Genomic DNA, 16,519 nt, shown 5'->3' with positions numbered 1-16,519 from the left:
TCCCTCTCTGCGTCGGGCGCTCGCCGCGTGTTCGCAGGTCGCAGGCCCCCGCTTGCCTGCCGCTGCCGACACAACACAAGGGAAGCCTCAGCTTGTAGCTAATGTTTCAACAATCCAACATATTGACACATGAACTCGTTTATCTTTTGCGGGTGAGCGCTTTCATCGCTTAAGAAATGTTATCGCTCAGCGCAGGACGCGTCTACATGTATCGGGAATTTCTAGAATGTTATCGATGCTTCTATCCGCTGTCTGTTGTCGCCGAACCTTGTGTAATCTGATTGCATGTATGCACGACACGAATGATGTAGAACTTTGTGGAAGGCACGTGGGTCCCAGCGATTACTCTGGAACATTCGACGACTGATGTATAAAAGCCAACGCGCTTGACCTGCTGATCGGATTTTGACGATCGCCGACTGTGTTCGCTGTTGTCGCCGTTCTTTAAGTGTAGCCTGTTTTTGTGGGCACAGGTTTGCCCAATAAAAGTTAGTTTCGTCTTTCACAGTATTGCTAATGTGTTTTTCATACGTCACTCCACGTGACAATATTTGTGTGGGCGTTGACGAAGACAACTTCCCACGCTGAGAGCTTCCCTTGCATGTCCACTGTTGATTGGCTGAATGTTAAGCCAAACTTCGAGTATATTTCAAAAACTTTTTGAGAACTCACTGTCATCAGGTGTGTAATCTGCTGTTTGAAGAGAAAGAAAATTTGATTTTATTGCTTTGTCATGTTTGAGAAGTGTGAAGTAGGCCAGTTGTGTGAAGTTGCCTTTTCTAGCCAACTCTTGCGGTGCAGGGCTAGCCTAGTTACTTATTTCATGCAAACTGTACATGAGCCTTTTGTAGTTAACAAATAGAAAATAATGAAATATCCAGATCTAATTCTAATCCTAGCACTTATCATCTCAACAATGTTCCCTTAGATTTCGTCATATCCTATAAATATATTGGTGTACACATTACAAATAACTTAAATTGGACCAATATAGAGTGTCATTACCAATGCTATTCACCTGCTCGGGTACTTACAGTGCAACTTTTCCAAAGCACTGTCTACTTTAAAACTATACCTTTACAAGACTCTAATACGCTCAAAACTTCAATATACATCTGCAGGATAGGAACCTAGCCACGTTCATCTTATTACTTCACTTGAACTAGTACAATATATCTCTGCTCATTTCATTCTTTCTAAATATAACTGTACCGGGAGTATAACCTTAATGATACTGACCAGCACTTATTCCTCTAGCTAACCGCCGCAGTTGCTCGTGTTTCCCTATTTCATAAAATTTTCTGTCATACCACACTTCACGACAACTTCATACCGCATCCTCAAGTACATTTCAAACTGCATCGATCATCGCAATAAGGCAGGAATTGATTCTTGTTACATGAAGTCTTTCTTTCAATGTTTCATCCCCCGTACATCTCAGGAATGGAACCACCTTCCCTCAAGTATCGTAGCCATCCCAATAAGAAACTTTTTTTGCAAAACATTAGCTAACATTGTATAATCAGGAGAATCATCGCGTTACCAGAACTCACTACTCTTGTCTGTTTGTTTTACTCTACTGCTTTGTAACCACTCCCCTCTTTAATGGCATATGGCCCTGAGCGTACTTCAAATAAAAAATAATATAATAAAGTGAAGAGTGAGTGCCAGAGTTTGTCAACATGAAGCATAATTTCCACAAAATTGCACTGAGTGGTTTTGAAGGTTTTAAAATTATTTCCAGTTTCATGGGCCCGGTAGCTGCGCGACAGTGCAGTCTACTAATCTGCTGCTTTTCACAATGCAGGTGTTTGCTCTTGCCGTCCGCCTACTTCTAATACGTTTCACCGTCTGCCTCCCGTGGATCTGTGCCTTCCATGAACCTGCCCTACCACAATCAATACATTTTCGATCAACCCGTAACGTCATCTGTGCTCCACCTGCCATCACTACCATCAGTCTACCGCATCTCGGATCATCAGTGGACAACCCCATCGCCAGGGACATCATCTGCTGCTGCTATAAAACCTGTGCGCTCATCGCCACCGTTCTGTAGTAGCTGCACGACAGTGCAGTCTACTAATCCGCTGCTTTTCACGATGCAAGTTGGTAATAAATTTTGTCTGTTCGCTAAAAAAAGTAGTAAGCTTTTCCTGATGCAGCTACCGAGCCCTCAGTGCTGTGCCTGTATTGTTGCCGAATGTTCGCATGTTATTCGTATTCTCTTGCTATTGTCGGGTGACGCAGAAACTAACCCAGGCCCTGACCGTTTCGACACCGTACTTGCCGAGCTCCAGAAACTAACTACCGGGCAAACCACGTTACTGTCTGATTTACAAGACATTAAACAGCTGAAAACTAATGACACAACATTGGTCGACCTAAACAAACGCATGGACGCTCTGGAATCCCACTACACTACCCTTTCTGCTCTCCACTCTGAAATAGACACTCTGAAAACTTTAACAACCAAACTTACCTGCAAGGTCGAGAAACTGAAAGCACGAGTGGACGACGCAGAAAATCGCTCCTGTCGTGACAATCTCATTTTTTTCAATGTTTCGAACACTAACCCCGCTGAAACCTTTGCAGACTCGGAAGAAACTGTAATTCACCATTGCACTCAACAACTAGGCTTGGACATCGACCCTAATTTATTAGATCATGCTCACCGTCTCGGGCGTCACTTACCTAATTGTACCAGGCCTATCATCGTAAAATTCACATCGTCCAAAACTAAAGAACGCATTTTATCATGTGGTTATAAACTTAAAGGCACGAACTACAGCATTGGCGAAGACTTTTCCGCTTCCGTCCGTAATGCTCACAAAAACCTTGTAGCTTATGCCAGATCGGTATCCGATAAGTTCTCCATGCGCTTCAAAACCTTACACATTGGTCCGAAATGCTACATATTCGATGAAGCTTCACAAACAGTAAAAGAACTGAAATAAAAATCATCTCACCGTCAATCGACAGGCCATTCTAAGCATGTTCAACAACAAGCACTTTCATTGTCAGCTGTTTTCTCTAACGTGCGCAGTTTCATTTCAAAACGCGACATTATTTAAAATATCGTCTTATCTTCCGCCAGCCACCTACTAATCTTGAGAGAAACGTGGCTAAACAGCAACACCTGCGATAGTGAAGTCCTTGCCGACTTGCCTCATTTTCGCGTCTTCCACAAGGATCGCCCCGATAGGAAAGGAGGGGGTGCTGATTGCAACCAGACATGAACTATCATGTGCAACCATTAATATTTCATCAGACATAGAAATGTTATGGGTCTTATGTCATGCTTCACCTCAGTCAGTTTTGATTGGCGTTTGCTACAGGCCTCCTAACAGTTCGTATTTTCCCACAAAACTGAATAACACAATAAGTGAAATTAAAACGAAGCATCCAAATACCTGTACTCTCTTATTTGGAGACTTCAATTTCCCTAGTATTGATTGGCATAATCTAACTACCACAAGTAATAGAGATGATAACGAATTTCTTGAGGTTTGCCTTAATTTTAATCTTGTTCAAATTATATCGAAGCCAACCCATGTAACTGAGGACTGCGCTAACATTCTCGACCTAATATTAACGGATAATCCAGAATACGTTCATTCCATCACGCATCTACCAGGTGTCAGCGAGCACCAAATCTTACAAGTCGACTTCACGATTAAACCATTTTCATGGACAACTAGCAAACGTACCATCCGACTTTATGATAAAGGAAACTATACTGCCATAAATAATGAAGTTTGCACATTCTTTCCCTGTTTTCAGTCTGACTTTAATCAAAGATCTATCCACGATAACTGGTACTTGTTTATGACAATTCCAAGCATAAATATAAGAACTACCCTTCTAAACCCTTGGTTCACAAATACACTCAAACGTCTTGAAAACAAAAAGAAACGCCTTTTCCGTTCAGCCATGTTGCGGCCTAGTCTGAACGCTTGGGACAAGTATTATGCAGCTGAAAAAACGTACCAACAAAATGTGCGAGAAGCCAAACACTCTTTCTTTCATTATGACCTGTCAAACAAGTTGTCTACACTGTAGGTGCTGGCAAGTCATTAATCCCCAGAATACACGCACAATCTCTATCACCGATGCATCAGGTGAAACTATCTGTGAATCCGAATGCGCTAACATTTTTAACACAGCTTCTTCATCTGGGTTTACTAATGAAACCGATCCAGCTGTTTCCCCAAACCCTGCAATTATTCAGGAGACAATGTCTTCACTTGTATTTTCTTCAGAGGGGATTTTGTCCCTAATAGAAAACTTAAAGCTTTCTTCGTCTGCTGGCATTGACAACATCAACGCTGAGATACTGCAGAACACCAAAGATAGATATTTTATCCATATTCCGACAACATGGAAATGGCTTGCAATTCACCATTGAAGTGCCTGAGGGGAACTACCTACAGTTTCTAGATATAAATATTGAGTTTTGTGCGGATCGCGTTTGTTGGGCATATGCACCTCGTGCAAAGAAAGGGCTTCTGCCATACGACTCCGCCCATTCGAAATTAATAAAACAGGGGATAGCTTCACTTTGCCTGCAATCCGCTCTCGGAAAATCGTGCCCTCGCAAGATGCAGCTTAGCTTCCAGACCCAATTGACCAGGCTGTCTTCAGCTGGATTCCCGGACTCGATTGTGATGGCAGTCGCTGAAAGCCTGCTACAAAAAATGAAGAGTGCGGCTGTGAGAGCTGGGGAAGATCCCCGTCGAGATGAGGTGGTGAGGCCTGTGGTGATGCCCTATGTACACAAGATGGCCCACAATTTAAAGAAGGTTGCTAGCAGGCATGGGGTGCCGCTTGTGTTTTCAGCCCCCCGAAAGCTAGGAAGCCTTTGTGCTCATATCGAAAAAATACGAGACGATATAAATGGATGCGGCACCAAGAATGCGCGACCGTTTATGAAGTGCAACGAAGGCGTTGTGTACAAAATCTCCCTCTCATGCGGCCGCTCCTACATAGGGCAAACGGGGCGCTGCGTTAACGACCGGATTAGGGAACATGAGAGAAATGTAGAGCAAGATAAAGAGGGGCCAAACATTCCCAAGCACATTAAGTCCTGCCCATCACGCTCTTGTGAGCCATGTTTTGCAGGGGCGCGAATTCTGGCAAAAAGTAAAGATCAAAAAGCTCGGGAAGTGATTGAAGCTTTCTTTATCGGAAAGAAAGGAAGCATGTGCGTCAGCGACCCGCCAATATCTTTATATATGGCTGAAAAGAAATATTTAACCAGTTTGCTTCCATATCAATCTTGATGTGATTGTGGTCCTTGCGTTTAAGACGGGTATATAAGTGTGTGGTGTGCCTCCGAATAAAAGCAGTTTTAAGTGGCGCTCTGTCCCGTCTCCTTCCTTGTGTCATGAGTGTTTTCGCGCCTAGTACCCAAAATGATACCGCGCTCAGTAAAGCAATGACGACGTTGATTCATGAACGCTGGAATATTTTATTTAACTTCCCGCAGAGCAATTCTATGCAACTCAGATGGAAGCGAAGATCTCCGTCAGCTTCATCTGCCGCTTTTTAATAAGCGTCAGGCGCTCGTAGGTTGACAGGACTGCTAAGGCTTGCTCTTACGAGTGCGCGCCCGCATACGTGCGTAAGAGATCCAGCGCATCCATGACTTGCTTCGGTGTAGCTATGCTGCTTGCCGCCTGGAGTTCTTCGTCCAAGTCGTCGTCCTGCATTTCTGTACCTGTGACGCTCTGGATTTTTGCGTCATCGTCCAGCTCTTCAGTTGTCACAGCGCAAGCATCGCTGAAGACAAAGTCCTCGAGTGTCACGTCGCTTGGGGCACCCCTGATCGCAGAGCAGCTGCCACGAGTCAACGACATCTGTTGTGTACGCCATACTTTCGTCACCATCATTGTACTCACGGCGGAGCAGGGCCTTAAAATTAAGGCGAAGGTCCGGGCTTGTTTCATGACCATGTCGCACTTCACTGGCAGGGACCGATCACGCATTTCAGCGACGTACGCCGCAAGCTTAGCCTACAGCTCCGGAAAGCATCCAGACTTTGGCACGTGGGAAATTTCTCACTTGCCGTCACAGATCAAAATTTCGCTTCGCAGCAGTCGCCACTCTCGCACCACCCGTTTGTGATTTGTTTCTTCGGCGTAAAGGATGGCAGCCCTCTTGACCGCTGCTGTGAACGAGTGCCGAACGATTAGTGGGCCTAGAGCACTCATGACGACTAGGGAAGCATAGAAGTAGCGCGTAGCCGGCGGTCAAGTGCAACGCGCCAATCCAGTGCAATGCCTTTCAACAGAGAAAGAAACCTGCGAGCGGTGTCTGCTCTTCCATGAACTACCGATACTCCCCCCAAGCGCCGCCATTCTGAGGGTGCCGCCGCAAATGGGAACAGTGGCGCTTCCATCAACTATCGACACCCCCCATGAGTGTTGCATGCACCATAGAGTTTCCTACAAAAATTTTTGTAGGAAACTCTATGGCTAGCACTACAGGAGCGCGTCTGCTGCAGGTTTCATACGTACACGATAGATGGCGCAGCGGCACGTTCTGCTCTACATATTGAAGCGCGCCGGGAAAATTTGAGCATTAAAGGGCGCATGCAAATCGTTGTATGCCCGGCTAAAGTTTTCGTCTGCCTGTCAAGGAGGCTCCTGGTACGTGCGTGCGATGCGCTAGGACTTCGTTAAATCGGAAGTACAGTATAAAGTGACCTCGTTAAATCGCGAAAAAAAATACCGGTTTTCAATGGGGCAGAGACTGGGAAAAATAAAAAGTGCTTTATTTCGAGAATTTCGTTAAATTGAGGTTCGTTATATTGAGGTTCGACTGTATATATACATGATTTACCATTAAACGTAACATCTAGGATACGTATGTTTGCGGACGATTGTGTGATATATCATGCTATTACTTCCACCACTGACCAATCTTCTCTTCAAAGTGATCTCAATACTGTCCAGGACTGGCGTAATGAGTGGCTAATGGAACTTAACCCACATAAGTGTAAATATTTGTCCATTCACCGTCGCTGTTTTTCTCCCGTATTTCCTTACATAATCTCTGAAGTTCCAGTGGAACTAGTTCATTCATACAAGTATTTAGGAGTAACACTTTCGACTGATCTTTCCTGGAATTCCCACGTTACTAACGCAATATCATCGGCGAACAGGACGTTAGGATTTCTAAAACGCCATCTACATCATGCTCCTCAACATGTAAAATTGATAGCCTACAAATCATTTGTCAGGTCAAAACTAGAATTTCCATCGCCTATTTGGAATCCTCATGAAGCATACCTAATTATCATCTTGAATCTGTACAAAATTGCGCCGCTCGTTTCATCCACTCGTCAATATTCCTTTGATATCAGCGTTCCCTCCTTAAAAGCTGCATCCGCATTATCCCCCTTATCGCTCCGTCGTCGCACTGCCAGCCTATCTTTATTTCACAAATTCTTTCATACCCATCGCACCTCAAGGCGACATATTCGCATATGTCGCCTTGAAGAAAAGTCCATTGTCGAAATGCTGGCTCCTGCTTTCACCTTGTTCTCGTTTTGCTCATGACCTCAATGCTGTTACATAAAAAGGATAACAATACTTGGCCCTCATAATGCTGATATATATATTAACACTAGGCAATGGAAGTTGGTGGTAACTCGGTTAGGCAGGATACCAGTAAACTATCGCAGGAGACGAAAGATCTGATCAAGAAACGCCAATGTATGAAAGCCTCTAACCCTACAGCTAGAATAGAACTGGCAGAACTTTCGAAGTTAATCAACAAGCGTAAGACAGCTGACATAAGGAAGTATAATATGGATAGAATTGAACATGCTCTCAGGAACGGCGGAAGCCTAAAAACAGTGAAGAAGAAACTAGGAATTGGCAAGAATCAGATGTATGCATTAAGAGACAAAGCCGGCAATATCATTACTAATATGGATGAGATAGTTGAAGTGGCTGAGGAGTTCTATAGAGATTTATACAGTACCAGTGGCACCCACGACGATAATGGAAGAGAAAATAGTCTAGAGGAATTCGAAGTCTCAAAGGTAATGCCGGAAGAAGTAAAGAAAGCCTTGGGAGATATGCAAAGGGGGAAGGCAGCTGGGGAGTATCAGGTAAAAGCAGATTTCTTGAAGGATGGTGGGCAGATTGTTCTAGAGAAACTGGCCACCCTGTATACGCAATGCCTCATGACGTTGAGCGTACCAGAATCTTGGAAGAACGCTAACATAATCCTAATCCATAAGAAAGGGGACGCCAAAGACTTGAAAAATTATAGACCGATCAGCTTACTGTCCGTTGCCTACAAAATATTTACTAAGGTAATCGCAAATAGAATCAGGAACACCTTAGACTTCTGTCAAGCAAAAAACCAGGCAGGATTCCGTAAAGGCTACTCAACAATAGATCATATTCACACTATCAATCAGGTGATAGAGAAATGTGCAAAATATAACCAACCCTTATATATAGCTTTCATTGATTACGAGAAAGCGTTTGATTCTGTCGAAACCTCAGCAGTCATGGAGGCATTATGGAATCAGGGTGTAGACGAGCCGTATGTAAAAATACTGAAAGATATCTATAGCGGCTCCACAGCCACCGTAGTCCTCCATAAAGCAAGCAACAAAATCCCAATAAAGAAAGGCGTCAGGCAGGGAGATACGATCTCTCCAATGCTATTCACAGCATGTTTACAGGAGGTATTCAGAGACCTGGATTGGGAAGAATTGGGGATAAAAATTAATGGAGAATACCTTAGTAACTTGCGATTCGCTGATGATATTTCCTTGCTTAGTAACTCAGGGGACCAATTGCAATGCATGCTCACTGACCTGGAGAGGCAAAGCAGAAGAGTGGGTCTAAAAATTAATCTGCAGAAAACTAAAGTAATGTTTAACAGTCTCGGAAGAGAACAGCAATTTACAATAGGCAGCGAGGCACTGGAAGTCGTAAGGGAATGCATCTACTTAGGGCAGGTAGTGACGGCGGATCCGGATCATGAGACGGAAATAATCAGAAGAATAAGAATGGGCTGGGGTGCGTTTGGCAGGCATTCTCAGATCATGAACAGCAGGTTGCCATTATCCCTCAAGAGAAAACTGTATAATAGCTGTGTCTTACCAGTATTCACCTACGGGGCAGAAACCTGGAGGCTTACGAAAAGGGTTCTACTCAAATTGAGGACGACGCAACAAGCTATGGAAAGAAGAATGATAGGTGTAACGTTAAGGGATAAGAAAAGAGCAGATTGGGTGAGGGAACAAACGCGAGTTAATGACATCTTAGTTGAAATCAAGAAAAAGAAATGGGCATGGGCAGGACATGTAATGAGGAGGGAAGATAACCGATGGTCATTAAGGGTTACGGACTGGATCCCAAGGGAAGGGAAGCGTAGCAGGGGGCAGCAGAAAGTTAGGTGGGCGGATGAGATTAAGAAGTTTGCAGGGACGGTATGGCCGCAATTAGTACATGACCAGGGTTGTTGGAGAAGTATGGGAGAGGCCTTTGCCCTGCGCTGGGCGTAACCAGGCTGATGATGATGACTAGGCATCAAACAGAGAGTGCCACGCCATGTGAGCACACAGTGACAACGCCACCGCCCCGGGACTCTAGCAGCAGCTGTCACCAGAGCAACCTCAGCAGCACTGCTGCGTGCACGTCAAGACCAACACAGGCACCGAAGGGAGCATGTCAAGCACACTGTTGCAGCGTTGCCAGATTGGAAAGTCGGCACGACAGCAGAAACTCGCTAAAGTTTCCCCAGATTTCACCAGAAAATAAAATTGCCTTAAAATGCACAAAAATGGCCAAGAATTAACATTCGTCAAGCACTCATTTTATTATGTATATAAAATCACGATGAGAAGCCTTTAATCATCCCTTGGAGCATCGTAAATGTCTGAATGAAACCAGCGTAGCATATCAACTGTGATGATGAGGAGCCTGTAATCATCGCTTGGAGCATCGTAGATGCCTGAACGAAACCTGCGTAGCATATCGTCTGTGATAGTGAACTTCACGCAACACCCCTCTCTGCAGGCCAACGTTGTGCGAATTCGTACAACGGAATCCAAAGTTTTCAGCAACATTTTGTTCCTGTACTTCGTCTTAGCACACGTGACACGCTACACCAATGCATTCGACACTGGGCAAGAAAGACATGCCAGTGCATACAGTGCAAGGTCCTGGTAGGGCTTTTCCCCCGTGGCATTTTTAAACTTCAAAATTCTAGCCCAGAATGTTGCAGAATCCTCAGTAAGTTTCCCGTCGAAGACGGCCTGCGCGACAGGTTTTTGTGACAGCGAAACGAGCGGAGCGTCAGCCCGTGTGTTGGCTGGCCACTTGACGCATTGCCGATGGTCCAGCGTTGCTCTTCCCGCGCTTCCCACGGTAAATTCATTCCTCCACTAGAACAGCCGGTGCCGTCTATTGAAACGACTTATAAATATACGTGCGTTCAAACCTAGCGCTAGCATCACACGCTAGCACAAACCTTAGCGACAGTAAGCGTTATAGTTCACTGTACTCTAGCGGTAGCACAGCAACACAGAGATTTCATGAGGAATAAACAAATACAAATATAGGCCTTAGAATCGTGGCGGCCGCAGGCGCTACCTAGTGTTAAATGTTTGGATGAGCAGCGCGGGTAGACGGTAATTTCGGTAGAGTGGTTTTACCCAGATATCCCCAGATTTTGTCTGGTGTAGTAGTTTGTTGGCCTGGCCACCAGGAGCTCTACATTTTCACCAGATTTCCGAAATCTGGTGGCCAATTTTACCAGGTGGCAACGCTGCACTGTTGCAATGTCAAGGCCCCTTGACAACTGTCCAACCCCAAGCCAAATGCTGGGAGGTTACAAGCTGTGGCTTTTCATCCTAACCTAATCACCACGGGACGGGACAAGCACTTCTTCCAGAGATGACCCCCTTGGCTGCTGCAAGTCAGCACACTATTATTAACTTGACATCCATTCTCTCACTTGGTTACAACAGTTTGCTTTTTGGCACTAGTACTTGCATGCAGCATTAGTCATGCACACTGCATTCCACTTTCTGCAAAGTCAGCTGACTGTTTAAAGTCACAAATTAAAAAATCAAACAAAATGCTTCACTGCAGAAGCTGCTAAAATTTTAATTGCGGGGTTCAACATTCCAAAACTGCACAGTGCGTTACTCTGGCTTAAATCTGGGGGCTCTTTAAAGTGCACACCCAAGGCTTTCCAGCTTCATCAGAATGGCAAAGCCAAAAAATCAAACCACAGCTCATCAGCAAACCACCAAAGCCACTGCAAAGGTTCCCAGCCTGTCGATTTTGAGACTGTATGCAAACAAACACAATAGACTGCAGACTCACCCTGTGGATGATGCCAGCCGAATGGATGTACTGAAAAGAAAAAGAAGAGATGACAATGGGCAGCGGAGGTCAGAAAGACTTGCAAAGTGGCACGCACAATAAACTTGTTTTGATTTGTTATCTCTTTTTTTTTATCCACATCAGCTACTCGCTATTCGTGTTACCATGCTTTAACCACGAACAAGAGGAAAGGTAGAACGAAGGGACCCTATTTTTGTGTCAGAGGAAGGAAATTAGACTCTGGTTTTTAATTAGGAACGTTGAATAATAAGGAAAAGCTGCCTGCTCCTAAAGGCCCACGATGGTTGCAGCTGTCCCTAAAGAAATGGCTGCAGCCATCACTTTACAAAGCATTATTAAACCCATAACTAAAAAAAATTATTATGGGGTTTTACGTGCCAAAACCAATTTCTGATTATGAGGCACATTGTAGTGGGGGCTCCGGAAATTTGGACCACCTGGGATTTTTTAATGTGCGCCTAAATCTATGTACATGGGTGCTTTCGCACTTCGTCCCCATTGAAACGCGGCCGCTGTGGCCGGGATTCGATCCCGCGACCCCGTGCTTAGCAGCCCAACACCATACCCACTAAGCAACCATGGCGGGTTTTATGAAGCCTAGTGTTTACAGGAAGACAGACTTGCAAAACGTGTAACCGTGACTTGCAAACTTGGAAGAAGATTGCTGTTACTAAGGCGAAGCATGTTTATGAAGCTGCTTTACTCAACCAAATGTGACCATCCTGAGCATGTGCACTTAAAGGTCACAAGTGCATCAGTGATATCAATAGTTTTCAGGGCAAGACCAATTATGACGAACTTCTTATTCATTTAAACCACGCTATAACCAAGTAGATAAAATCACACACATATTTTGGCATATTCACCTACTTTTACCAACCTTCTTTTAAATATGCAGTCGCCGCAAAATTTTTCTTAAATAGAAGAGACTGTAAAATTAAAAAAAATTATTGGGCAATCAGAAAAAGCAAATTTGAATGAGAAAGAAATAATTTTGTTGAATTTGAGAATCAGCGACGAAACACATGGTTTCATACCATGTCGAAGATGTCTTCACATTGGTGGTAATAAGCGAAGCCGTCCCAGTAGCTGATATTGTCCCCCGTAGTGGGACGACGCTATCAAAAAATGTGCTTGCAGCAGTGATCGAATGCTTCGTCTGTCTCTGGCTTCCAAAACTCGCTTCCAAAACTTGAGATTACGTGACCTCGACTACTAAAGATGAGGGAAGACAGTGCACATGATGCCACGTCACCTCGGCATGACCACTCTTTGCACACATGACAGATTACCTCAAAGACAGTGAAATGACGGAACGTAGCCGGCGGGTAGTGGCAGATCAAAGAACGCTTTATTGCTTGGTGTTGCTAGTTTTATAACGAAACAGAAAAGGGTCACATGACTGGACATGATAGCAAGAGTGCAACACGTGTAATCTGTCTTGCTTATGCTATACATTAGCATGCGGGCTTGATAACGTTACATCACGCGTGCTTGATAACACTACATCCCTTCCCTCTAAGCTGGAGTAAGTGAGACAATCTGGGGGCTTCTGTAGGCAAGTCGAACGACGTGGTGGCTGTTGGTCTTCGGCTTGAGAGCAGACATCCTGTGCGTCCGAACCTTCATGAGCAGCGGCCTGCTTGGCGCTACACTGAGCTTCGTCGCCAGTCTGGACTGCGCTTGGCTTGCTAGGTGACGACCCTGTGCCGAGCCGTGGCCGGAGTTGGTCTACGTGTGGCCGCTGCGATCCCTCCAGTGTTTCCAGTGTAACCATGCATGCTCCCGTCGTGGACACTACTGTCGTCGGCACCCACTTCCGAGCAGACTGAAACTGGCGTGACCATACTTGCCTGCCAGGTTGATACTGTGTTGGTGCTTTTGCCGCTCCTAGAACAGGTTCGCCGGAACCATCATATTCTGTCACCTTTTTGTCTGTCAGTGAAGCTGTCAGCCTGGTTCAGGGATGGAAGCCCAACAGCAGTTCTGCGGGCAATTTTCCTCCTTCCATTGGTGTCATTCTATAGCGAAATAAAAACTTCATTAGTCACTCCTGCAATGTACCTGCTGGATTTTTTCGAAGCCCTTCCTTTACTGTCCATACAGCCCGTTCCGCCAACTCATTTGACTGAGGATGGTATGGGGCTGTTCTGATGTGTTTCACTTGGCTTTCCTTCAAGAAACTGGACATAGTGGCACTTAAAAGCTGTGGTCTGTTATCAGATACGAAGCAGTAGGGCAGGCCGAAATGTGCAAAAATACTTGGAAGTACTTGAATGGTCGTCTCCGCTGTGGCGCTCTTCAAAGGTATGGCCTCACTCCACTTCGTCTCGGCATCCACCAACACAAAAACTTGGCAGCCACTGATGGGGCCCGCGAAGTCCATATGCAACCTGTACCATGGTTCGTTGCTTGCCGGCCATGGAGACGGAACTTAAGCAGCTGGCATGGGCCAACATTGTATACACTGAGGGCAGCTTTTAACCAACACTTCGATGTCCCTATCTAGTCCAGGATACCAAAAAAACGCTTGCGCTGTGCGCTTCATGGCACTGATACCAGGGTGACTTTCGTGCAGTTCCTTTAGCATGCAACGTCGCACCGCCTCTGGCAGCACTACTCGATAGCCCCAGTAAAGCAGATCGTGACAGGCCGTGAGCTCGTTACGGCGAGGAAAGTACGGCATCAGGTGTTGCTGTGCTACCGATAACTGCCGCGGCCAGCCATTTGTGATCCACCCCTTGATCTGATGCAGCATATCGTCCGATCGGCTCAAGTACGCTAAATGCTGAGCGGAAAGGGTCATGGAATTTAGGCTCCGCGTATAAAGCATGTATTCCATGGGTTCTTGCCCTCCTCGGTGACCTAAGCACGGCAGTGGTAGGCGACTGAGAGCGTCCACGTTAGAATTTAGCTGTCCTTGGTGGTACTCAAGGTCATAATGGTAAGCCCATTATGGGCTTACCATTATTACCAATGGTAGCAATGCCCACCAGTGAATTCTTGCTGCTGCCATGTGTGGTATCAGCCTCACCGGGTGAAACAGTCCAGTCAGTGGTTTGTGATCCATCACCAGAGTAAAATGCTTCACCTACAAGTAATAAACTTAGTAACGCCGAACACCAAGACCAACGCTTCTTTCTCCAATTGCAAGTAATTCCGCTCAGCAGGTGTCAGTGCCCTCGAACGGAACGATATGGGATAGTCTGTGTTCCCAATTCAGTGTGACAGCACCGCCCCAACTCCAACTGGCGAGGCATCGCATTCAAGCTGCAACGGCTTTTCGGGGTCGTAGTGCACGAGTAGTTCCGCTGCCACCATAGCGCGCTTGGCTGCCTGGAAGGCTTTCTTGTGTTCGGTTTTCCATTGCCATCGAACTCCTTTAGCCAGCAGCCTATAGAGTGGGACTAACGTGGTTGCAAGGTTAGGCAAAAACTTGGCGTAATAAGTGAGCAATCCCAAAAAGGATTTTAGCTGGCTAACTGTCTCCGGTCTTGGTGCGTCGGTGACGGCTTCCATATTCTCAGGAGGGTGTAGACCAGTTGCGTCGATCTTGTGGCCCAAGAACGAAACATGCTTCTCGCGGAACCTGCATTTGTCACGGTTCAACTTGAGTCCATTGTCGCGCAGCCGCTCGAGGACTTGCCGGAGAGTTGAGTTGTCGTTCTGCTTTTCGGCTATAATGATGTCATCCAAGTACACCTTGACGCGAGGGAGGCCTTGCAGAATGGATTTGAGGCGGCGCTAGAACAAAGCCGGAGCCGATGCAATTCCGAACGCGAGGCGGTTGTATGCAAACAACCCTTTGTGCGTGTTCAACACAGCCATTTCTCAAGCCTCGTCATCCAGTGGAAGTTGATTATACGCATACCGCAAATCCAAAGTGGTGAACAACTCCCCCCCCGTACAAAGATGCAAAGATGTCCTCAATTTTTGGCAACGGGTACTGTTGCAGATGTGTCGCCTGATTAACGATTAGCTTGAAGTCACCGCACAGTCTAATATCACCGTTTCGCTTCACTACGGGCACGACAGGCATAGCCCACTCGGAAACTCTCACTGGTGAAAGCACTCCTTCCCGTACTTGGCGGTCAATTTCTGCAGACACCTTTTCCCGAAGCGTGTACAGCACTGGTCGAGCCTTGAGAAAGCGTGGTACAGCGGCCTCCTTTTTGTGCAGTTTCACGGGTGGCCCCTTGCAACACCCCAACTTCTCCTCAAAAATTTCTGGAAATTTAGCCAAAAGTTTCGCTGTCACTGCGTCGCAGTGAACCACATTTATGCTCTGCAACGCTACTGCTTCCAGTAGCGCCATTGCCAGCATTCCGGAAGGCTTGGATGGTGTTCCGGCCGCACAACAGAGGCCCGTCGCAATCCACTACCTACAGCGAGCTGTCTACTTGCGTATTATCGCATTCGACTTTCATGGCCACTTGGCCAAGGACCGGCAGAGGCCCCAGGAAGCATGTCAGCCGCAGTGAAGTCTTCTCCAGTGTCGGCCACCATTCGCGATGGTTTTCTAATACAGTCCTTGGAATTACGCTGATAGTGGATCCTGTATCCACCAACATGCGCAGTTTCTGGCCTTCCCAGAAGAAATCCCTTTCGAATGGCAGTGCGGATTTGTTACCACTGTAGCTGTGAGCCACCAAAGCGTAGAGCATTTCTTCTCCACTTTCGTCACTGCCGTCTAGCTCTTTCACAGCGTACGTTCCCGAGGGGTTAGCGTGACCACTGGAGCACATCCTTGCCAGGTGTCCCTTCCTGCCGCACTTGTAGCATATCGCTTTCTTGTGTCTGCACACTTCCGAAACATGGTTCAAGCCACATCGGCATCGAGTAGCCTCGGTCATGGATCCATGCCCACGTCCGGACTTCTGCGGATTTATCCTGTGCTTCTGTATGAAGTTCGCAGCACCGTTGTCATTGAAGCTCCTCTCTTGCATTGCCCGGACATTTGTTTCTGCGGTTTCCGCTGCTAGAGCAAAAGCTTCTGCCTCCGCCAAGGTCAACTTCTTCTGAGACAACACGTGTCGTCGAGCTTGTTCATCACGGATTCCGCAGACAATCCGATCCCGCAACATGCGATCCAAAAACTTATTGAAACTGCAATCTCTTGCAAGACGTCTCAGGTCGGTTAT

The 16,519-nt window shown here is 46.1% G+C and overlaps 1 protein-coding gene across 7 annotated transcripts in view; it reads right to left on the bottom strand.

Annotated features, from left to right (window-relative positions):
* p38b (p38b MAP kinase) overlaps window positions 1–16,519 on the bottom strand; it is a 457,389-nt gene that overhangs the window by 288,183 nt on the left and 152,687 nt on the right. For 6 of the 7 annotated variants that reach the window (XM_050177284.3, XM_050177282.3, XM_050177283.3 and 3 more), the window contains exon 5: window positions 11,358–11,387. The exons of the other annotated variant lie outside the window; for it this stretch is intronic. In XM_050177284.3, the coding sequence (XP_050033241.1) occupies window positions 11,358–11,387 (30 nt within the window). The remainder of the gene's footprint in view (window positions 1–11,357; window positions 11,388–16,519) is intronic. 7 annotated transcript variants of the gene reach the window in all.

This window comes from Dermacentor andersoni, chromosome 9 (genome assembly GCF_023375885.2).
Source record: "Dermacentor andersoni chromosome 9, qqDerAnde1_hic_scaffold, whole genome shotgun sequence".
Lineage (NCBI taxonomy): Eukaryota > Metazoa > Arthropoda > Arachnida > Ixodida > Ixodidae > Dermacentor > Dermacentor andersoni.
This window is presented reverse-complemented; position numbering and strand designations above follow the sequence as displayed.